The 25483-nt window shown below is 41.8% G+C and overlaps 1 protein-coding gene across 1 annotated transcript in view; it reads right to left on the reverse strand.

Annotated features, from left to right (window-relative positions):
- The window catches only part of ANO2 (anoctamin 2), a 281244-nt gene extending 262523 nt beyond the window's left edge, over positions 1-18721 (reverse strand). Inside the window, exons 1-2 of the mRNA XM_074983665.1 lie at positions 18604-18721; positions 14415-14813 (exon numbers count right to left, since the gene is read on the reverse strand). Of these exons, the coding sequence (XP_074839766.1) occupies positions 14415-14813; positions 18604-18624 (420 nt within the window). The 5' untranslated portion in view covers positions 18625-18721. The remainder of the gene's footprint in view (positions 1-14414; positions 14814-18603) is intronic.
- Positions 18722-25483: the final 6762 nt, after the last annotated feature.

The following is a 25483-nucleotide window of genomic DNA, read 5'->3' on the forward strand; positions in this document are numbered from 1 at the left end:
CTACACTATCATTTTAACTGAGGTAACTTACAATGCTTAGGGGTATGAAAAAGCCACCACTACTCAGTGACACAAGTTACATCGACCAAGGAGCTGTCCACTCCAATGCTAAATAAGCAGGACATATCCTCCTGCCAATATAACTGCCACTTCTTGTTGAAGTGAAATGATTATGCCAATGGGAGCATGCTCTCCCCTCAGCATAGTGAGTCTTCACCGGAACCACTGCATTGGTGAAGCTGTACAAATGCAGCATCGTAGAGAAGACCGGCTGTTCTCAACCAAAGAATGCAGAGGTCTTTCCGAGGGTTCATCAACTCATCTAGATACTTCCTTAGTTTTATAGCAGGCCATATGAAAAGCATTAGCAAAGTCAACATAAACTAAAATTGCATACAGATAAAGATGATTATATGGCTTTATATATTATACACTAAAAGGTAAATACAATATTTATACTCCAGTTGATTTATTCTATAATTATGTGGTAATAAGAAATAAGCAAATTTTCATGAACAGCTTGCTGTGACATATTTGGGGCTTCAGCCCAACCCCAGGGAACCTGAGCCCCACTGCCCTGGACTAAAACCCAAGGCTTTCAGCTTCACATACTATAACATTGTACATTAATGATGCTGACACAAGATACTACTGAAAACAGCATTGAAATCTCTCTTTTTCATAGTTTGATTCTTACCAGTTGCTTAATCACTACAGGGCAGAATTAAGGTTGTGTGGGTGCCTTCATTGTGTATTACCATACCTTACTGAGTTTGGATTATTTTGCCTTATTTTTGAGGTGTTTTGGGGATAATGACAATATGCTTGTAGCGCTATTTAGCTTTAAGCAACCAATATTTTTCCCTGCCACACAGAACCTTTGCAGAAGGACACAAGGCACGTGCAGTACTTCTTAGCAGAATTAATGCCTCTGGAAGTGCTTAACTTGCAGAATTCTGTAGCTCACTGACCACAGGTCCTTTGTGCTCAGTCCTGGTGTGGGTTCACAAAATGTGGAGGATGTGAAGGATCCTGGTACTACCTCACCTCCCTTGTGCACCAAAAGTGGGCTGGGGATCATTTAGCCCAGTTTCTCAACCAGTTTTTATAAAGTGCCCCTTTAAAAAAACACATAAGTACCTGCAGACTTCCCTTGTGTACCCCTAAGGGTACATGTACCACAGGTTGAGAAACATGGTTCTAATGTAATATGAGGTTTTGAAACGAGTGTCATTCAACTTTTCCAGATTACTTCACCCTTTTTGGGAATCAGAGTTGTTTTGCACACCACCAAGTTACACCTCACTTAAAATCTACTTACAAATCATGCACAAAAATATCACAGAAGACTACTACTGAAAACTTGCTGACTTTCTACCATCTTACAATCAAACAAATGAATAGGAACAGAAATATTGTACTTACCTTTCATCATAAGGTATATGAAGCAGTAGAAACAACTTTTACATTGTACTGACTTTAGTGTTTTTTATGTAGCCTGATGTAAAACTAGGCAAATATCTAGATGTGTTGATGGACCCCCTGGAAGACTTTGGTGTACTCCCAAGGGTACATGTACCACTGGTTGAGAAACACTGATATAGCCCAATGGGTCTCAGGTTATTTTTCATGCTATGACATTTTCCCATATCCTGGCTCCCTTTTACCTTTGCCAAACCCAAGGCTAATGACCATATACCAAGAACATGCCTGCCATTTAGTTATACAGGAATCTCAGCATCAACATGACCTGCCCCTCACAGCCTACCAGTGGCTGAAAACCACTGATCTAGCCCATTTTTTAAAGATATATCTTTGTAAAATCACACTGAATATCTGTATTGCACTGATCTAAACTTTCTGCTGGAACATTATGTTCTCTGTAGCCTTCTAGTCTTCTCTACAGGCTTTCTAGTTACTTCAGTGTCACCTGTGCAGTTGGCCATCCCGGAGGGGCTGTTAGTGCTGCTCTTCTCAATGTCCCCATGGATTTAATTTATATATTAATTTCTGCTGCAAACAAAACCACTGATAATTAAAAACTGTTTTCAGGGACTGATTTACGAACAATCGAAGCTGGTGTTTGTTATCCCGCCCCATGCCTTTCTATGAGTATGTGACAAACAAACCATAGAAAACTCTCTCTGCTAAACTCCATGGGTGGATGTTGTAGTTGGCGAATAGGTCATTTTGGGGCCTCTCTGCATTTTCTAAAAGTGGCTATGTGGGAATAGATTTATTTTTATCACTAACCTAGCCAAGCATATTGAGTTTGTATGTTCATACAAAGATGTTAGTGGAGGTGGTCAGTCGTGTTAGAAAATTGGGTTCCAGCCCCAAGTTAGCCAGAAAGAACCTTGCATTACTGCAGGTTTCTGAATTCTGAGTAGACTAGGTATTCTCTAATCCTCTCCCCACAAAAAGGTAGGTGTATGAAAGGATGGAACAAATTGAATAGAGATGGTCCACAGAAATTATTACATAGACCCGTTTCTAGATATAGCAATGACCATTCATTTTCAGGAATGGTGATTAGAAAATTAAATTCACATGCTATGTCTACACAACAGTTTTGTGGATGAAACCAGGATTTTGTCAACAAAATTCATGGTGTGTCTACACATAAAATGCATTTTGTCAACTGTCTCTCAACAAATCATGGCACTTCTGCTGACCGCATTCTGTCTCTTAGCAATGAGGAATAATGCCTTTGTTGATAGTTTCTGTTGACAAAAATGCCATGTAGATGTTCCAGGGAAACCTCTGTCAACAGACAGGGCTTCTGGTTTACCAGGCAGCCCTATTTGCTGAGCTTCTGGTTAGCCATTCTGTCGGGAGAGCAGCCAGGCAGTCTGGTCGCTAGCTGTTGATAGAGCAGATTGCTCTTCTGATTCACTTTTGTGTGTGGACATGATCTGTTGACAGATGTTTTGCCAGAAGATCTGTTCCAACAGTAACTTGTGTTGACACATCACTGTAATATAGACGTAGCCATACTATAAAATGCATGCATTTACTGCACTGATATGCATAACATATAATATTTAAAGGTTAATGGAACTGGGCGATATAGTTAGATTCTGGGTTTATTCATTTTTCTTGCTAGTATATGTAGTTTTATGATTTTTCTTCTAAATACCTGTCCTATTTTCTTCCTTGTAGGGGTCAGAGAGGACTACAGTCCTTGTAAGATAAGATGGGATATGAGTGATGAGCTTTAGTTTCTAATTAGTATTTAGATTATTGATGTAATACTTATTTACACACATCTATCACCATCAAGGTAATTTGTTATTTTCTTGAGTGCTTTGCTCCCAGTTTTCTAGGTGTGGAGTCAGAATCCTCAAAAGAAAGCCATATTAAACTCTTCCAGTCTGTGTTCTAATTATATATTCATGCACCTTTTAAAATAATTGCGGCCAGACATTGAGCTGATGGCATTTTGTTTCCATCCTCTTTCACTCCAGATCCTTTCCCTTATTGAGGCTTGTCAGAGATGTTGAGAGATGTTATCAATCCTTTGGCTGTTTTTTAACCCCACTTTTCTGAGTTCACCACATGCACATTTAAATGCAACATAAAGGATGATATAGTCAAGTCAACTAATGAAAGCCCAGAATGTTAATTTCTACTGACAGCTCTACTGATGAAGTTTTTGGTTTTTGGCTTTTTGTTTTCTTTTGGTGGGGGGGTTGGTTGTTTTTTGTTTGTTTATTTGGGTTTTTTTGGGATGGGGGGTAAGGATGTTAGGCACAAATGCATATGACAACTGACCAAACCTAGTGGATGCAGAAAGTGAAGGAGATAATTAGAGGCCTAATCAGGATGATCTTCTATTAACACACAGAATGAGAGTTAACAACACAGCATCTACATCCAGCTCCACTACAGACTTCCTATGTGACCTGCTTGGATGTATCATTTATGATCTGATTTTTAAGAGCTGTTGGATACTCACTCACTACTCCAGTTGCCTGAAATCAGGTCATTTACCCCAATCCCCTACTTCTCAGTTTCCCTTCTGTAAAATGAGAAAATATTTAGCACTTACTTCATAACACCTGTGTAAATGCTAATTATTTTTATTAATATTCACAAGCCAGTTTCTTAGTTCCTGCCTCAATTGTTTCCAAATCCTTTTGAAATAACTTTGATCCACATTTATAAAGGCTCTGCATAATGCTTATGTCAGAAGAAAATTTGCCCTGCTTTATTTAGCATGAGCGCACACACACACCATATTAGAGAGCAACCGGCCATATTTTAATTACTCTATAATTATAAGTGAGAATCAACAGGAATGAAAAGTTGAAATGTTCAACTCTGAAAACACAGGCACTTATCTTGGCTAATTTGTTGTTATTATTAATAGTCAAATTATTCATATTGACTAAGACGCTTGGTGGGTTCTCACTGTGTTCAGTGTTGTACAAAGACAAAACAAAGAGACACACACTGTCTCAAAGATGTTACAGGAGAATAAAAAAGACAAACAGATGAACACAGGATGATGAGAAACTACAAAGAAACAATGAGACAGTATTGGTCAGCATGACAGGCAGTGGCCTCAGCACACCATCAGCCTTATGGTTGTCAGGTTTTTAGTAGAACTTACCTCAAAGGACAGTTTTCTGGAGAGATTTGAAGAAGGATAATGAGCTGGCTTTGAAAATTGCTATGGGGAATACCACTCAAATGTGAGTGACAGCATAGGAAAAAGCAAGTTGTTCATTAAAAATCAGGTAGCGAAAACATTCATTTCACAAAAGCTAAACAGACAGCAGACTGCAACATCAGCTCATTGCTAATCTGGGCTATGTCAGAAGCGGTGACCTAGTTTTTAGGTGGAACTGAATATTTAGATTGTATCCTTTTTGGGGTAGAACCTTTATTTTATATTTGGACATCAATGTAATACAAATAATCTATAGTGAGGACTGACAGAAGTATATTTTTATTTTTAAATAATTTGGCAGATCAGATCAATTTTATTATTTTTTACAAGTCTCAAAATTATGGGAGAATCAGGCAATAATTATTTAAGGGCAGTAGGCACAAAGTCTACATCTACACTTACATTCCTCTTTTCAAATAGGAAGGCAAATGAGGGAAATTGAAAACGCAAATGAAGCACTGATTGACATATCTCACACTTCATTTGCATAATTTCTTTTCGAAAGAGATTCTTGCAAAAGAAAAAAAAGCCGTGTAGACATGACTCTCTAGAAAATAAACTCTTTCAAAAACAGGGTTTATTTTCAAAAGAGCTACATCTCAACTGCTTTTTTTCTTTTGAAAAAATCTCTTTCGAAAAGATATTACACAATTGAAGTGTGAGATATGTAAATCCACACCTCATATACATTTTTCAATTTCCTTCATTTGCATTCCTCTTTTGAAAGAGAAATGCAAGTGTAGACATAGCCAAAATGAACAGGTTGAATATTTAAAACTGGCAAAAAAGTTTGACCCATGAATCAAAATATTCACAGTACATATCTTTGCATGAAATTCTAACATGTTCTTGATACATTTTCCTTATTTTGCTTATTAAAAATGGAAATAGACTTACATTGGCTTTTGTGTGGTTAAACTTAAGTTTTAATAGTGCTTAACAATATTTACCAACAAAAATCTGTTCCTTTCAAGTCTGTCTATAGTATTGTATGCTTTTCATTATTTTACTATGCCTCTAACTTGTCCAGGCCAACCAGTGAGCTCAAGAGACCAAGGTTGAAAATTATTTTACTAGGGTGAAATCCTGACCCCATTGAACTCAATGGCAAAACTCCCACTGACTTCAGTAGGTCCAGGATTTCAACCTTGACGTGTGAATGGAGTTCAGATTAAATGACCTATCAGCTGTTGTTCCATCCCAAGTTCCATTGGAATAAGGCTGTGTATGAGTCATCTGAAAATCCTTCCTAAAACAGGATGGAATTTACCCTTAAGTAGCTTGTCATCCTGTTGCTATTTCCCCCATTGACTCCTATCCACTTGAGAAAGCCCTTCCCCATTTGTTCACATTTAGTTTTAATAGAGCCAGTTCCTATATTCAGTCCTACACAAGTGACATACAAAGGCAAAACATGTTTAGACAATGAATATTTCTGCAAGTAGACATGTTGGAAGGTAAGACTCAAATATTAATATTATGATAACAGCAAGAGGCCCCAACGGTACTATTGTCCATCACGCCATTCTGAGTGTTACACAAACAGAGACAGCTATAGTACCTGCCCCCCAAAACCCACAGAGGATCTAATATTTGACTCAATCGGAAGTACTTTACTCTGCAAATAGTTCAGTTGGTTTGGGTAGGGTATAGTATGGACATGAACAGCAAAGGTAATTGATTGGTCAAAGGTAAACAATCAATCAAGATCGACTATTGGTCATGTTCACTCAAAGAAGGACTATATGAAGGACTAGTTGGGGAGGACTTTATTGAATCAGATTGCGCACGGATGATGTTACCTCGAATAGTAACAAAATGTTTGCATTTTAATTGCCAAGCTCAGAAAACAGTCGCATATTAAAATGAACAGCAAAATCAGATCCAAAGTTAATTTCCTTACTGTCTGAGAAACACACTGAATCTGCCACTTTGTATGTTCCTGTACCTTAAATCAACATATATTTTACAGCAAATATAAGAGTAATAATGGGGTACCCGCTAAGGCTACGTCTACACGTGCAGCCAACATCGAAATAGTCTATTTCGATGAATAACGTCTACACGTCCTCCAGGGCCAGCAACGTCGATGTTCAACTTCAACGTTGCTCAGCCCAACATCGAAATAGGCGCAGAGAAGGAATGTCTACACGTCAAAGTAGCACACATCGAAATAGGGATGCCAGGCACAGCTGCAGACAGGGTCACAGGGCGGACTCAACAGCAAGCCGCTCTCTTAAAGGGCCCCTCCCAGACACAGTTGCACTAAACAACACAAGATACACAGAGCTGACAACTGGTTGCAGACCCTGTGCCTGCAGCATAGATCCCCAGCTGCCGCAGAAGCAGCCAGAAGCCCTGGGCTAAGGGCTGCTGCCCACGGTGACCATAGAGCCCCGCAGGGGCTGGAGAGAGAGCATCTCTCAACCCCCCAGCTGATGGCCGCCATGGAGGACCCAGCAATTTCGACGTTGCGGGACGCGGATCGTCTACACGGTCCCTACTTCGACGTTGAACGTCGAAGTAGGGCGCTATTCCTATCTCCTCATGAGGTTAGCGACTTCGACGTCTCACCGCCTAACGTCGAAGTTAACTTCGAAATAGCGCCTGACGCGTGTAGCCGCGACGGGCGCTATTTCGAAGTTGGTGCCGCTACTTCGAAGTAGCGTGCACGTGTAGACGCAGCTTAAGGGTTTTATATTTCAAAAGAGATTAAAGGGACTTTCTTGGCACCTTTTATAATCCATCTTCATAAATTAGAAGGAAAGAGAATTATTTTAACTCTTCCTTACTGAACGCTCATCTACATACCTTTATATAGAGTTGGTTTAAATTCTCATATTGCAATCTTTTTTTAAATATGAAAAATGGTTTTGGTTGAAAAGTGTTTTAGTTTTGAAATAAGAGATTTTTGTTGGGAATGGGCAATTCAGTTTATGAAAACTAACTCTATTTTTGAAAATAAAAACCATCTTCGAAAACTGAAAAAAACCCATATTTTAATCAAAACAAAAAAATCCCTAACAAAACATTTTCAAAACTTCAAATGAACATTTTAGAAAATTTCCTGTGAAAATGATTGGCATTTCCAATCAACGAAGGACTGGCATGTCCAGCAGCCTCTGAAGAGGTCCCATCACCACTACACAATGTGCAGCTATGGTGGAAGCAACAAATGACAGATTTGTCAACATCTTTGGGGTGTTGAGCAGATCTCAATAGAGACGTGAACCCACCTCCTTTCCCCCTGGCCATCACACAGTCCAGTGACAATGACAGTAAGCACTTTGAAGGGGAAGCAACACTAGGAAATTTATATATGGTGCTCTCAGAATAACTGGTCCACTAGACACTTCACAATCAACCCCTTTTCACTCTCATCCCATCTACCGCAGCAGATTCCTGCCCACTTTCCTGAAGCATACTCAACCTCTGATGCTTAAGTCCTTGGTCTAGATGCATCTGCCTGTCATTCACTACCTCACTGATTTCTGAGGGAGATACAGAAATAGGGGCCATGCGTGATTGCATCCCTTTCAGTATCACACAACGTGTGCTCAGTATTCATTAAGAAGGTGGGTGGCATACATGAGTCAACAGTAGTGAGAAGATCTCTGCATTAATAAGAGGAGAAGAGATACTGCAAAGCTGGAGTGGCAGGCAACAAGATGAACAGCCATGGATCACCGCAATCAAATGTCTCCTACTTCAAGCTTATAACAATCAAATGTGTCCTACTTCAAGCTTGCAAAGGATCCTCTTCTTCCTAAGCCATTCTCTCCTACTGCACACAGCAATGTCTTTCCATCAAATGAGTTCCTCCCACAGTGACTTGCTTCACCCATTCCATCCCTCCTTTAATACGTGTCCCTCTCCCCAACACCCCCCTCCAAAAAATGATGATTCTGTGCCTTTCCTCAAATTGGAGGCAATTAGCACTTGAAAGTTCCTAAAAGAGAATGAGGCTCTCTTGGTATGTCTGTTCTCTATGAGTGGAGCTGTTTATAAGTCTGGGTTCTTTATTATAAAAAAACAAAAAACAAAAAACAAACAAACAATTCCTCATTCAATTTCATGTCCCAAGGCTGGATCATTATTTGAACAGCCAGCTTATCAGATGCCTACTTTATCCAGTTATTTATCATTAGATACAAAGTAAATGTGAAAGCCATATTAAGATGCCAAGCTGAAACATTGGAAGAATGCATTTTTCCAGATGAAAGCATTTGTTTAAATAGAAAACATTTGATATTCCAATCTCTAGAAGAAGAAAATTGTGGAAAGAAAATAAAAAGGGAAACTAGATTTTAAAATTCACATTATATTCTTCCTTGGTCTAACAATTAAACTCCTGGCACTTAAAATCATTTAGCCCACAAGAAGCAATGTCTATGTGAACTCTAGTCAGCTGTGAGGTGAGTGGACCAACTAATTAAATGTTCAAGATACTGAGATAGGTTCATGTAGGTTAATGATGTGCAGAGTAATTACAAGGCAAGGTTAACAGAGATCATAGATTAAGCTACTTTTCAGGTCAAAGTGCATATTGTTTCCCATGTGCCGACAAGGTATCATTAAAAAACCATCAGGTGAACTAAAAGCTGTGAGCCTTAGCAGGTGTATCCTAAGTAAATGGGGTACTCAGAGGGCTTCCAAGGAATACATCCATTCATGTAGGTATTTGCCTAGTTTTACAACAGGATACTGAAAAAGCAGTATCTTCCAAATGATTTATTTTATAATGATATGATAAAAATCAGAAAGCCAGCAATTTCTTAGTGGGTGTGCTGTGATGCTTTTGTATTTCTATGTCTGATTTTGTAAGCAAGTACTTTGTAAGTGAAGTGAAACCTGGGTTTATGAAAGACAATTCAGACACCTTTCAGGAGTACTCTAGTCTGGAAATGCTGAGAGACAGTGCCCTAAAGCACGGATACGATGTTCTTTCTCTACAGACGATGGTTTAACTTCTTGGCTTCATCTACCCTGTGCCCGAAACTTGAAGTAAGATACACAGTTTGTGCTAATTGTGTATCTTATTTCGAAATAAGCATTTCAGCATGTGGCACTATCTATGCAGCACCAAATGTCAAAATACTGTGCTATTTCAAGGCATCCCTTCCTCCTTCTGCAATGAGTGTAGAGGGATGCTGAAATAGCACACCTGATATTTCAAAAAAATGTTTTGAAATAATGGGCCTAGTTCATAGATGCAGAGTAGCTATTTCAGGATCCCAAAGTATCCAAAAGTAGCTATGCAGTGTAGATGAAGCCCTTATGCAGGACGGTAGGAGTGAGGTGGCTGTAGGATGGCATACTCCTATGGAATCTGCCTCTAAACCCATTGTATCCAGCCTCAGGCAGGCATCCCCATTGAAAGGGATGTCCATCATTAGTATTCACCCAACATAGGGGTTCTTCTCCTATTTGCCTCCCCTACTGTTAATATATCAGAGAACAACTGATATTGCTGATAGGGAGTGTCCTCAGCCAGGATGCCACACAATGCAGGCCAATCTGTGACTGAGATTTTTCCACCTCGGCACCTCTTTCAGTCTACATATGTTAGAAGACCATGAGCACTTCTCTTACTCAAAGGTGGGAGCAGTCATGCACAGTAGCAGTAGTAAGGTTGAAAGGTATGGTTTAAGCCGTACGTACAGACAACACTCTGAGAGTTTTGGATTAGCCACATATTAGGACCTAGCCAAACACTCTAAAGAAGCAGGGAGGTTAGGAGAGTGAAACATAGATCCAGGAAGCCAAATATTCAAGAAAGTCTAACAATTAATAATGCCATAAGTAAAAGATCCCTTCACCCAGACAGAAGTGAGGAAAGGAGAAAAAAATAATCCCAACTACACACCACCTGAATCAGACCACATGACAAATTCCTGCATTAAAACCCAGCGCAAAGAGAGCATGTGGGATAGTAGATCTCTTCCATCTTAGATTTCTCCTGACTTTATGGCACTCACACATCATTGTACCTTATAGACTACCAGATTTATTTGGGCATACATTTTTGTGGGTAAAACACTCTTCATGCACCTGACAAGGTGATTTTTACCCATGAAAGCCTATGCCCAAATAAATCTGTTAGGCTGGGACTACACTGTAGCCCGAGCTTGAAATAAGATATGCAATTTGAGGAGCGCAAATTGTGTAACTTATTTTGAACTTCCTTATTTCAAACCTAGTGCAGGCTACACTGCACCAGGGTTTGAAATAAGTGGCTACTGTGAGCTTCCCAATAACTCAGCTATTTCAACCAGTGTTTGGCTGTGTAGTTTCTATTTCAGGATACAAAAATATCCCAAAATAAAAATGATGGTGTAGCCTTGGCCTTAGTCTTTAAGGTGTCACAAGACTCCTTGATATTTTTGAAGATGCAAACTAACATGGCTACCCCCCCCCCCCGCCCCCGTGAGACTTGCCTCTGAATTAAGTGAGAAATATTTTTGTAGCAACCTCCTTTCATATAACACAAATAAGGCTTATGGGCATTTTTCCACCATCAAAGTTTGGAAAGCTGTGTTGAACAGCTCTACCTAGCAGCAATTTGTTAATGTTTGTCTGTGCTTTGGTTTTCTCTTGTCTAAAATGGGGAGAATGATGTTGAATTTCCTTGTAAAAGAGTTTGCTTTGCTTTGAAATCTATGGCTACAAAGCACTCAGTATCATTACTGTTATTACTCAGTATATTGGTCAAAACTGTTCATTGAGTCCAGAACCCGAAGGTACCCTAGCAATAATCTAGTCTGACTGCCTGTACACCAGTGTCAGGGGCGGGTTTGTGGTACGAAGAGTGCTTTGTACTTAAAAAAAAAAATCTGCAGTCCACACTTACACAAAAGCACCCCACCCCCACAGAAATTCCTGTGTGCAGGCCAGACACAGGCCACAGAACTCCCCTAAATAATTCCTACTGAAGATCTTTCAGAAAAATACTCAGTCCTGACTCAAACATATTTGGTGAAAAAGTGGTTTGGTGCCACTTTGAGCTGGCATGTTGTGGTCTGTGGGAAACTTGTTTCTGATTCAGAGGGGTAGCCGTGTTAGTCTGGATCTGTAACAGCAACGAAGGGTCCTGTGGCACCTTACAGACTAACACAAAAGTTTTGAGCATGAGCTTTCGTGAGCACAGACTCACTTCATCAGATGCTGGTCTTGGAAATCTGCGGGGCCAGGTATAAATAAGCCAGAGCAAGGGTGGGGATAACAAGGTTAGCTCAGTCAGCAAGGGTGAGGCTTACTACCAGCAGTTGATCTAGAGGTGTGAATACCAAGGGAGGGGAAGCTGCTTCTGTATTTAGCCAGCCATTCGCAGTCTTTGTTTAAGCCAGAGCTCAACCTTTTCTGTTAGTCTATAGGGTGCCACAGGACTCTTCGTTGTTGTTTCTGATTATGAGGCTTGGAAAAGTCCCCCCAAATGCCCCCAAGAGAACCTGTTTCAATACAGAAATACTCCCTCCAACTGTACTCCCCTAATTGTTACTTATCAGCCCTCAAGGTGCCCCATATTAGATATCATCATACCACAATCCATATTCAATGTGGAAACTGTCCTGAAAAAAAACTATCCCTGAATACTGTCTTCTGGCCTTCAAATAATCCCAACCTCTCAAAGTTTACCAAAGACCCAAACACACAAACTCAAAGCAATACCCAGTTAGGACAAAAGATGCAAAACTGCAGACATATCTCTACTGTTACAATGATCAATGGCCCTCAGAACACCTTTCAAGATCCGTAGGTCCTACACATGCCTATCACAACATGCATAATACCCCATTCCATGCACTGAAAGTTCCAATACCAACCGTGAATGGTGGTGAAACCAATCACTAAATTCTCAGATGAATGGACATAGGAAAATGAGAAAAAACAAAAACATCATATCACCTGTGATCACTCTATATCTTCCCTACCAGTCCTCATCCTCAGAAGAAACCTGCACAATATTTTCAATGGAATAGTCTGAGAACTTAAAGTCACAGCTTTGCTAGATACTAACAACCATGGAGAAGGACAGTGGATTTATGGCTTACTGCAACAATCTGATACCTACCCTCCCCCAATAGCAACCTGCCTTTCTTCCCTATGAGTGGAAGGGTGTGAGCAGGCTACTTTACCTTGAATGATCCCGTGAAATACATTTTAACTACTTGAGTTAAAAATCAGTTGAAATCTTGAATTTAGCAGTGAGCTAGTTTCCCAGCCCTGAAGAAGAGCTCTGTGTGAGCTTGAAAGCCAGTCTATCTCATGAAAAGAAGTTGGCCTCATAGAAGATATTATCTCACCCAACTTCTCTTTCTATTATGAAAGTGCAGATAGCTATGAAAAATATATATATTCAAAAGAATCTCGCTGACCAAATATGAATAGACTCCAGACTCACAAATCCAGAAAAAGAAAAGGGAAAAAGCCACACAGCCCACAGGAGACATAATATACCTTGTAAGTTTGTATGTTTTTGTAATTACTTTAGAATATAATTAGATTTTAAAAGGAATATATTAAAATAAAGAAAAATGCAGATAACTAATAACAATGATGAATCAGTTTTAAGGAGAAAAAGGTACAATTAAATGTAGAAGTATTACAAGTAAATATTTTCACTACAAAAAGAAAACAAGGCTTAATTACCACAATTTGAGCCCCCCACCAATTTAATGTTAAAGTAGTTAGTAACATTTCTATACACATTTCTGGTCAATAACACTTGAAATATAATAAATCAAATAAACCAGCTCAAATCAACACAATTTTAGGAAAAGCATAACCAGTCCTTTTTCCCCATTTTCAGCATGTACATCTTCTGAAACATATTTAACAAACCTTTCCTTGGCTGGCCAGTGGAATTTGAAACAAGGATATTTAGTACCAAAGCACAGACCTAAAAAATTAGCTCTGTTAGCTTGCTCAGAAATAGTTTGTTACCTGGGTGTGGACTAGAGACCTGACACAAACACAATGCACACTTTAACCCTAGTGAATCTATGACAATTTTCTAACAATGAAAGAAAAGTGGTCACAGGGCAATTTTCATAACTTAATTAGAAGTCAAAGTGCAGTATACCAGGATAAGGGTACATCTACACAGAACTAGGTGATGAGAGTCCCAGCTCAGGTAGACAACTTGGAAGAACAGGCTGCACATCAGGCTTGCTGCCCTAACACCCACCTTGGGGAACAGGCAGGAATGCACTGCTGCCCACTGTGCCACGGCCATACTGGTACTTTTAACATGGCTGGGATTCACTCCTCTCAGCTCTTGGATAGACATACCCCTAGTCAGAAGCAACAGCAGTGGAGTCACACGGGTTCGGAATGAAAGATTGAACGCCCATGAACTTCATTGACCTTTGAATCTGGTTTTATAGGAGAAGACAAACTGGCATATAATCTGCATTTGAAGAGAGCCAGGAGGTAAAATTTGGCTATCCCTTATGGCCATCAGCAGGAAGTACAATGTTTCTATGGCACGCACAGTTATTTCATATTCCTACAGATTGAAACCTTTGCCTGCACTAAATCATAATGATTTGTATTGTACACTAATGGCATTTGGTGGGAAAACAAAACAACCGAATCCAAGCTGTTTAACCTGCCAGTGTCCTGAGTTACTAACCAGCATTTCTTTTCCCACATTCTCATTTTCAAAACTGAACCAAGACAGCTCTTTGCTGACGGGAGGCCCTGTGCCATGCAGAAGGAATGCCCCTTGTGTTCTTACCTCAACGTCTTTTTCGATCTCTAGTCCAGCTTCAACCAAGTTGTACTCATACTCCTCCCTCTGCTCTCGTTTCTCCTCCTCTAACAGGTCCAGTGGGCTCATCTCGATTAGCTGAGGCACTGGCTGCTCATGTTGCTGCGAACGTACATTCTGGCCCTTGTTTTGCCGCTGCTCAGAATGGCTTTTCCCCATTTCTCCATTAGAAACAATGGCCAAGGAGGAAGGTCTGTTCAAGGGACCTAGGGAGCCACCAACTCGGTGGTGCTGAGATGTGCGTTTTCGGTAGTGATAGGCTAAGACATAATCCACTTTCCTCTTGCTATCCCTAAAATGCATCCCACCTGGGGATGGCCCACCTCTGGACTCCATGCAGGTCCCATCCAGGTAATTGTTAATTATCTGAAAGAGAAATAGATGAGTCTCAGGGAGAGAAACCCAAATAAGGACCTGAGCACACGGCCTCACGCGGGTACAAGCGCATGAAAGCTTTGGCTGAGTAAATGATAGGGATTCACTGCAGACACAGGAAGGGAGCAATGTTGAAGAAAGAGAGCTCAGATTCAGTAATGTAAAGCATCCTCTCTGTCTGCAGCCAAGAATGGTGATGAAAACCAGCAATTTACAGCCTGATGTTCTTTCCAAAAGGCTACAGGAACTACAAACTTACCTCACTCTCACATACTGAGAAAACACATATACACTACACAGGCTTGGCAAGCACTTAGCTTAGGGTCTGTATACACACCTTACACTAATACATACCAGCGTTTGAGAGAGAGTGATACAGTAAGAAAATAGGGTCATAGGAAGGACTGGGGACATGTTCTGGAGCAAGGGTATGATCATGGGGAACTTGGGGCTGTTTGTACTAAGCACAGATGAAGGACAGGAATCAAAGGTATAAACTGGGGGACAGAGTTCAGCTCTTCAGGTGCCAGGAGTAGGCCAAGGGGATATGGGACAGAACAAGATTGTGGAGAGGAAGTTAGAGAGAATAATACCTTTTTCATGCATTGCTATCAGTCTGAATATCATCAGTATTGATATACCTTATAGTTAACTTTGCAATGAGATTTCTAGATTGCGTGACCCACCAACATACACCATAAAGCAAAGGAAAGGAAATACAAAGTTCAACCATTCAACATTCTCTCTACTACATCAGTTCCCCTTCTCCACCTCAGCTACCTTCTTTCCAAGAGCTCACACATCTCCATTCTTAACCACGTAGCTTTGGCTCTGACCGCAGCCATAGTATGTCAATGTGGATTCCAATTCTGTAATTCCTACATTAAAATCGAATCCCAAATTTAGAACAGTCACTCATAACACAGGTTACACATTTGCACACCTTTTCCTACGCTGTATAGAAAACCATGTCTCTCTGCCACCATTTGCAATCTAATTTCACAGCCAGCTTATACTCTGAGGCAGAACTAGGTACATTGCAGTGTAGTTTATGAAAACTATGCCAGCTCTAATGGAAACACAATCTTACAAGCAAATAATGTGACCAGAATAAGTATACATATTGGTTGTTTGGGTTTTGGCTCAAGATGTGGGTGTTGTGGAGCTGGGTATTTGAGAGTAGGAAGATGAACTGATGAGTGTACAGTATTTAAGGCACTGAATGGTTTTACTTTATATTTCCTTTCTTTTTATGATGTGTGTTGGTAGTTCACCCAATCTAGTAATATGTTCTCAAAGTTAGACAGTGTAAGCAGACTGCTGAATGAGTTAACTACCCTTTCCCTTTTTTATGATCTTAGTAGGCCCTGACATCCAGCAACATTAACTCAGTTAATATGTTTTTTTTTTTTTAATATGGGAACTTCCAAGATTTTTAATGTGCACACAAACACTGATAGTTATTCATATGGACAACAACTATGGATGTTGATGTGGATTATATCCTGACAGCTCCCACGTTCACTTCTCCCACAGCTAAACTTTGGCTCCTGGCTCCACACACAACTGCTATCAATCTCCCAGGTCCCCTTGCATACAGCCCTTCCATGCACAGATCAGACTGCCTCCATCCCTTTGCACACATCCGCAGTATGTGCATACCCTTGCCACCTAGAGTTACACACACAGATTAAAAATACTTTGGAAACAACATTTTATAAGTCCTTCCCATTCTATGGTCCGAGTCCTTTGCACACTTTACTCACGGGCAGTCCCTGCAGATTCTCTGGATCCGTCATCCCTGCCACAATGAAAACAGAAAATCTGATTCTCAGACTCCCTTCCAGAGAGCTTCATGCAATACACGCCACAGGTAATGATGTCACCAGTCCCTGGTTGTTGACACCAGTGGCAATCCAGGGAATTCCATTAGCTGGCTGTAGAGAAGATAATCTTCAAGTATTATAACCCTCTTCTTTACACGTAGGTGTGTGTGGAAATGAGAAAAGCACACAGAGGCCAGAAGGAAACAGAGTAAGGAAGGTTTTGGTAGAGGAGTTGCCGAGGGTGTTTTCCTGTTTATCATCTGTAGGTACCCAGGTGCCTCATCCCAGCAGCTGCCACCTGAGAGGTCACCATAGCAACACTGAAGGGATGCTTCTGCTGAACTTACATGGAGAGCTGGACTGCAGATCTCTTTCTGTCTCATATAACGCACATATATTTTGCTACTTCAGTGCTTTAGGACCGAGCCGTAAATTCAGTGGCAAAATTCCCATCAACTTCAATGAGAACAGGTTTAGGCCCTTAGTTTGCAATGTTTTCCTGACTGCGCAGGGGGCTTTGCAACTGAAGAATTTGTCAGTGGCTTATCAATTTTTTTTCATCTCTAAAACTGCTAGAAACAAAATTTAAATTTTCAGAATATAAACGATGCATAAACTTTACATGTTTGTAGGTTCTGCTAGCAGCCTCTCTCATTCTGCTCGTTCTTTCTTTCTCCCACTCTCATCGTGGAAATCAGTGTCTTGGAGGTGCAATATGCTGTTTTACTTACAAAGCTGACTAAAAATGCCATCTTGGGTTCTGCATTTCTGAATGATTTCAGAGCAAAGGCACACAGTGCATGGCATAAACAGAGCAGGAGAGAGGGTGGTTAGAGTTTCCAGCCCTCCTGGTTTCACAAGGTGCCTCCTGGAACTGGACTTAATCTCTAGGAAACTATGGAGAACATTTGGAAGAGTTTAGACTGCTAAAATCCCAGTGGTGAGGCTGGTCCAAGTCAGGCCCCCTGCCTGCCCTGGCTCTCTGCCACCCCCAGAAATGACTGGCACCTCCATGCAGCCCCTGGAGGAGGCAGGGGTCTCTGGGCTCTGCCCCAACGTCCAATACAGAGTCTGCAGCTCCCATTGGCTTGCAGCTGTGACCAATGGGAGCTCAGGGGCAGTTCCAGTGGGCAGTGGCAGCATGTGGAGTCTTTCTGTCCCCCTTCACACCGCCCGACGTCCACCAAGACATGCCAGCCACTTCCAAAAGTGGCGTAGGGAGCTGCTGGTGACAGGGAACCTCCCTTAGCCCTACTGTGCTGCCTTTTGGGAGCTGCCCAAAGTAAGTGCTCTTCCTGGATGCTGCAATTAGCTGTTCCATGGTGTTCAGGAACCCCTGGAAGGCAGGAGGGGGAGCAGGGATGGGGTGCAGCCAGAGGAGGTGGTGGGAAGAAGTAGGCTGGTACAGAGGAGAGGCAGGAAGAGGTGGGTTGGGTGGGGCCTTGGGGGAATGGGCCAAAGTGGAGGCATGGCTGGGAAAGAGCAGGAGTGGGGGCTTGGAGGAAGCGGGGAAGTGAAGGGTTGAACTGCATCCCCAGTAGAGGGGAAGTCAGTGCTTATGCTCAGTGACACCTGCGGCTGTGATCTTCCACAGGTTTGCACAGGTGTGACTGATCTGAAATCACTGAACTCTCTGGGTGGTGCAGAAGAGGGAACAGAATCCAGCTCCTACTCACTGAGCTGTGTTGGCTCTGCCAGGCAAAGAGGAGAAAAGGTGCAATACAGAGGCTCAAGTCAGCAGCTGTGACTCAGAACAGGCAGAGAGAGCAGATCTGTGCAGTAAGAGAGTGGCATTTTTTTCCTAGTTACTTTTCGCAACACAGCCACATTGTTTAAGTACCATATAGTAGGAATATTTGCCATTCCTTCTAACTCTCTCTCCTGCCATCAACCAACCCCCACCTTTATTAAGATCACTAAAGGAATAAGTCAAAGATTATAATAATCCTACTTACAGAATTGTTGCGAGCCTCCATGTAGCCAGATGGCTCAAAAGCCCCATTGATTCTGCCAAAGTGCAGGGAAGGCCGGGTCTGAGGAACTGTGAGGTATTTGTTGTTGTAAACTGAAGAACAGCTCCTGGAGGATCCTCTCCTTCGCTCTCCATTTTGGGTAGGGTGTGAAGGCGCTAAAGGAATACCTGAGAGTCAAAGACAAAAAGGTCAGAGGTCTGGATATCTTCTTTAAGTGCAGACATGTCTGTAAATAACTATGTCAGTAAGGATCACAGGAACATTCTGCCACCTTGCACAGAACTTGAATGGGTTGAGATGAGCATTAAAAAGCCCCAAAACACATATAGCCACAAAATGAAAAGCCAGATATGTGTGTGCAAACTTCTGAACAAACAAACATTTTGCAATTTGCATACCATGGCTGCACTGAAACCAAACATATTTGATAAAGGTATTTTTGTCATTGTTTCATTGTTCAGAAATATTTTAATCTACTAATTGAAACATGGGACTGGCAGTGAAAAACCTTATGCTCTGCTCCCAACTCTGCCACAGCTTTAACAAGAGACATGCAACGTGTTTGTGCCTCAGTTTTCCCCATCTGCAAAGTGGGGATGGTTATTAGTCCCAGAAGGTTCTTTAAATTTAATTAATTTATGTTAGTAAAATACTTTCACATCCACACATGAAAGGTAATTCAAAGTATTAAACTTAGGAAAATTAACACAATGTAATACAAAGGCTGCATACTCGAACACTTCAAAATCAAGAAATGTATAAGCCAAGGTTGAAAGTACACCATTTACATTGGCTTTCCCATGTATTCAACAGAGGGGATCCAAATCAGAAACCTCAAAACCTGCTTTTTGAACTTCAGGAGACTTGAGATTCTGATCATTGGAGCCTCCCGATTTGGTTCCAGCTTTTATACTGACCTGAAAGGGCTGACATTGCAAATCCAACTTGATGCAGCCAAGGTCTCGTGTAGATAAAGGCATCAGAAATCTAAGACTAACGGCTGATCTCACAGCAGTTCCATATTTTAGACTGGAACCTTTTAAGAGAGCCTGGTGTCATTAAATCCCAGATCTACATTGAATGGGCCTTCACACCAAACCATTAACTGTAGTCTAGACCCAACTGTCTGGGATTTGGACATCACAGCCATGGCTCATCTCTTGTATTTACATAGCTTCTTACTATATAAAGCAGACAAACAAACAAACAAACAGAGTTTCCCTCTGCATCCTTAGATAAATGGGTATAATTGTGGTAGGGCTATGCACAGCTGTGAGTGTACAGCACAAAGAGTGATTAGTTACAGATTGAAAAGGCACAAATTCAATAACACTCAAGGGCTAGTATACAGAAACAGTGTAATAGGGGTTCCAGACCATGTAACAAACACAGAGTGCTCTACACCCTCTAATGACGGCCACAGATAGAAGTCGATCCCTTGGTTGAACCACTGGGAGCAGCAGTTCAGCCTGGGATCTCTGGCTCTCAAAGCATGTCTCGACTGCCTGAAATAAGACCAGGATACATTAGGCAAGGCTGTAGCAGGGTCATCAGCCTATGTGGCTCACCACAAGAGGGTAACAGGGCATCTCATTGGGCATGAGCTACACCTCCATCTGTGGGACCAGTAAGAGGAGCTTCTGCCATCATGAAGGTACACGGGAGAAGCTAATGGGGAGCACCACCGAAAGCCTAGGGAGTCACTGCATCTACAGTACATTCTTGGGCCCTGACCTAGGCAGCACGGATGTGCGGCAGCACTCTTCCTTTGACAGAGGAAGAGAAAGTGACAGCTGCACTGGCAAGTCCAAGTTCAGGAGGGAATGCAATGGAATGGCTCTCGGGAGTGACTTTTTTCCACTTTAAAGCTCTGGGAGAGGAGAGGCCCATCTCTTCAGCAACTTTCCATACTTTCCTGAGAGGGAGTCCCATAATGGTTCACATCTGTCCCTGGTGGAAACTACTGATTGCAGGAGCAGCTCCCCCTTGCTTTGTATCTGTGTCCTAAAAGCAGCTCCTTCCACTCTCAGCAGGAACAAGATGGTGAGGGCCTCCATTATACCTGTTCTCTGCAAAGTGAGAGGGTCCCAGAGTTCTGGCTGCAGCCTGAGCCCAAACATGTACACTGGAATTAACATCACCCCAGCCTGAGCTCCGCAAACCCAGTTCAGCTGGCACAAGCAAACTGTGGGTATTTAATAGCAGTGTGGACGTCCCTGAGAAGCTACTACTCAACCCTTGCATAGGCAGCACCTGGAGCAACTCTATGTACACAGAAGTGGAAACAGAGTTTTTCAGTGCTGGTCTTGTATGACTTCTCCAAGGGTTGGCTTCACCCACCTGCAACTATCAGGTTAAAGGGCAATAAGTACAATGCCTCAAATGGAAAGGTTTAAAAAGAGAAGATCTTGGTTAAGCTAACCTTCCCTCTTTACAACAAGCATCTCATGGAAGTCAGAACAACTTAACTCTCGCCCTCCAGCTTTCCTGGGTACTCAAGGAGACTCAAATGTGATTTCCTTTAATGAAGCACCTAATAAAGCCATGAGGGAAATTCCAGGAATATAATTAATAAGTGGAAGTTTCAGTCCCTGAGGATGCCTAAGGTATCTCTCCAGTATTTTCACTGTAATCTTTGGACGTCTCATAAGGCCATGACATAGTCAATTATAAATTCTTGAGTATTCTATGTCTTTTAGCTGAGCCTAGGTCAAACACTGCAGAACATTTTCAGAAACTATAAATCAAGTTCACTTTCACAATGCTTGCTTTCTTTGTGAGCGGACAGTGAACACATTACTCATTATGATGAGTAGTAGAGGTCGTGTCAATTTTCAGTGACAATTTTTTAATTATAAATACAGTTACTTCAAAAATCAGTGATTTTCTGAGAGAAAATTTTGATTTTGACCAGAAAAAATGATGTTATATCAGGAAAATGTAAACAACATTTCTATTTTGGGGTTGGTTCATCTCAAAGCAAAACAACTAATGAATTCAACTGAACCAATAAAAGCTTTGATCTGAATCAATTTGAAGTTAAATTAGATCTGCCCATGGTTCTGAAATGCCTCTTGCCAGGTATAGTTCAGGTGCTTCTTGTCTCCATTCTGTCTATGGGTCTTCAGGCCATCGTGCCCTTAGCAGTCACATTCTGTAAACACTCTAGGAGGAAGAGTTTACTGTCAGGAATGATCACAGTAGAACTGCCTGTTTGTGGAGCAATGTCTGATAGTGAATCCTAAGTTCAAATTAGAAACAGGAGTCTGAGAGCATATCCAGGAGCAGAAACACAGCACATGGCCTATGTGTCCAAATAAACGAGATCAAATTTCAAATACTTGCGAAAGCTCCTGACAACCACACTAGAAATCAGGATTCATTGAGTGCATGCCTACACTGCCGAATAGATCATTAAAAACCTACTGTTGGCCTCCGCCAACTGATTTGGCCTCACAAAGCTCAGATTGTGGGTCTGTTTAACTGTGGTGTAGACTTACGGATTCAGGCTATAACCATAGAATCACAGAGCTTGAAGGGACCTCAAGAGGTCATTGAGTCCAGACCCTTGCCCCAAGCAGGATCAACCCCAACTAAGTCATCCCAGCCATGACTATGTCAAGCTGAGACTTAAAAACCTCTACAGATGGAGTTTCCACCACCTCCCTAAGCAACACATTCCAGTGCTTCACCACCCTCCTGATGAAGTAGTTTTTCCTAATATCCAACCTACTCCTGTCCTTCTGTAACTTCAGACCATTACCCCTTATTCTGCTGTTTGCCACCACTGAAAAGAGTTTCTCTCCATCCCTTTTAGAGCACCCTTTCAGGAAGTTGAAGGCTGCTAGTAAATCACCCATCAGTCTTCTCTTCTGTAAACTAAATAAGCCCAAGTCCCTCAGCCTCTCCTCATAGGTCATGTGCTCCAGCCCCGTAATCATTTTCGTTGCTCTCCTCTGAACCAGCTCCAGCACATCCACATTCATTGTATACCGGGGGGCCCAGAACTGGACATAATACTAAGGAGGGCTCGGTGAGCTCAGGGCATGGAGGGGAGACCAGAGCACTGGGTGTCTGTGCATTGCCCCAGCATGGACAGAACGAGTAGTAACGCGTACCTGCACCCAGTGCTTAGAGTTGTGCAGCTCATTCCCTTAGTCTGCGTGCACCAGCCTTCGGGGTGGTAATGAGCCAGTTGCAACCACGGGGTCGTGGGGTGGCGGGGGACTCAGGTTCCCCGCTAGCTCTGAGAGGGGGCAGGGCGGGGCTGGGAGACAGACCCTGCCACTTTTGTGCTGTTTTGGTCTCCCACAACATTCTTGTCCATAAGTTAAGGAAATATGGATTGAATCCTTGGACTATAAGATGGATAGAAAGCTGGCTTGATGGTCGGGCCAAACAGGTAGTGGTCAATGTCTCAATATCTGGATGGAGGTCGGTTTCAAGTGGAGTGCCACAAGTCTTGGTTCTGGGGCCGGTGTTATTCAACATCTTTATTAATGACCTGGATGAAAGACTGGATTGCACCCTCAGCAAGTTTGTGGATGACACAAAACTAGGGGGAGAGGTAGATACGTTGGAGGGTAGAGAGAAAATCCAGAGGGACCTGGATAAATTGGAGGACTGGGCCAAAAGAAATCTGATGCGGTTCAATAAGGAGAAGTGTAGAGTCCTGCAGCTGGGGCAGAAGAATCCCAAGCATTGTTACAGGCTGGGGACCGACTGGGTCTGCAGCAGTACGATGGAAAGGGACCTAGGGGTTATGGTGGATGAAAGGCTGGATATGAGTAAACAGTGCACCCTTGTAGCCAAGAAGGCTAAGGGCATACTAGGGTGCATTAGGAGGAGCATTTTGAGCAGATCTAGAGAAGCAGTTATTCCTCTTTAATTCGGCACTGGTGAGGCCACATCTGGAATATTGTGTCCAGTTTTGGGCCCCCAGTATAAAAAGGATGTGGCTTTGCTGGAGCAGGTTCAGCAAAGGGCAACAAAAATGATTAAGGTTCTGGAGCACAAGACCTATGAGGATAGGTTGGGGGATTTGGGCTTGTTTAGTTTACAGAACAGAAGACTTAGAGGTGATTTAATAGCAGCCTTCAACTTCCTGAAGGGGAGCTCTAGAAAGGAGGGTGAGAAACTGTTCTCAGTGGTGTCAGATAGTAGAACAAGGAGTAATGGTCAGAAGTTGAAGAGGGAAAGGTGTAGGTTAGATATTAGGAAAAACTACTTCACCAGGCAGGTGGTGAAGCATTGGAATGCGTTGCCTGGAGAGGTGGTGGATTCTCCATCCCTTGAGGTTTGTAAGTCCCATCTGGACAAGGTCCTGGCTGGGATGACTTAGTGGAGGCTGATCCTGCTTGAAGCAGGAGGTTGGACTAGATGACCTCCTGAGGTCCCTTCCAGCCCTGTGATTCTGTGATTCTGTGTGGCCTCGCCAGTGCCAAATAGAGGGGAGCAACAACCGCTCTAGAGCTGCTCAAAATGCTTCTCCTAATGCACCCCAATATGCCATTGGCCTTCTTGGCAACAAGGGCACACCTTGCATAGCCAGCACCCATAGTAGTTTTAATGGCACTCCATGGCCTCGGTGGGGATCACTCAACTCACCCACTTTGGAATTTCTCTGCCTAAAGCTCATTTATTTTGACATTGTATAGGGAAGATGTTTTGATGCCAAATGCATCATCGGTGTATGGGCTCAGGTGTGCAATGAATGTAGAAAACACTTGGCAGAAGCATAGTACGTGGAAAACATAACCTGAGATGGCCACATTGGTTAAAAATGAAGGACTGCATGCATGATGAACCATGCATGCAACATACAAGATTATCTTTTATCAGGCAATTTTTTTGCATTGTATCTTGAACAAGTGAGCCTTATATTAGCCACATGGGATCCTTGCAGTTTGCCTGACCGGCATAGAAACACTGATAAAGGGGTCAATAAACACCTTGTAACTTGTACCGTATTTAGCACACAGATGAATCAGCTTTTGTTTCCATTGATTTCTGTCTATTTCTCTTTTTTTCTAGCAACATTCAAAACAGTGGCCTAAATCTGCTGTAAGGCATCACCTCATAAAATGTAGCTGGTCATCCAAAATAGACAGCATGAGCTCATTAGAAGCATCTGCCATTCAGGCATGTTAGTTGGTAAACCTGTTATCCATTGCCTGTGCTCCAACTTGATAAGAGAATGACACAAGTTAGTTGGATTTACAGTCAAACTCACTTGTGTTACAGATATCAATGTTGCAACTATATGTAATGTCTGTGTGGTCTTTGACCTCAGTCCTGGTAAACAGTTACACAAGTGCTGATCTTTACATATGCAAGTAGGACCATTGATTTAAATGGGACTGCTCATACATATAAAGTTCAATACTTCCATAAGTACTCCATAAGTTTTTCTCATGGTGTCACCACACAATCATTAGGTTATTGTCAAAACACTATTATTTAACACTGTTGTAGAAAAACATCTCAGGTATGAGGGAATGTACGTCAGTGAAACAACAATTTGTTATATTCAGAAGTAGCAGGCCTCAAGGGGAAATGCTTCAGTTAAATTAAACAAAATAAAGCACTACCTTTTAAAAAATGATCTTCTAAAGTAACAGGTCCAGTGCGCTTCCTCCAAAGTAGTTAGATTAGATCGGTGTTTCAAATAATCCATATTGAGTAGAATTTGAGCATTAAAACTCATAAATCCCTTCTCTTTTTCCAAAAATATAATTACTAACTTTGGCATAAAATTATTCTCCCTGTAAATTATAGTTCTTGCATTATTTTTCCTTGAAGATTGTAATGCTAAACTGGACAAAAAACTAGAAAATATGAGATAGGGATTTGTCTTATATTT

Source organism: Carettochelys insculpta, chromosome 1 (genome assembly GCF_033958435.1).
Source record: "Carettochelys insculpta isolate YL-2023 chromosome 1, ASM3395843v1, whole genome shotgun sequence".
Lineage (NCBI taxonomy): Eukaryota > Metazoa > Chordata > Testudines > Carettochelyidae > Carettochelys > Carettochelys insculpta.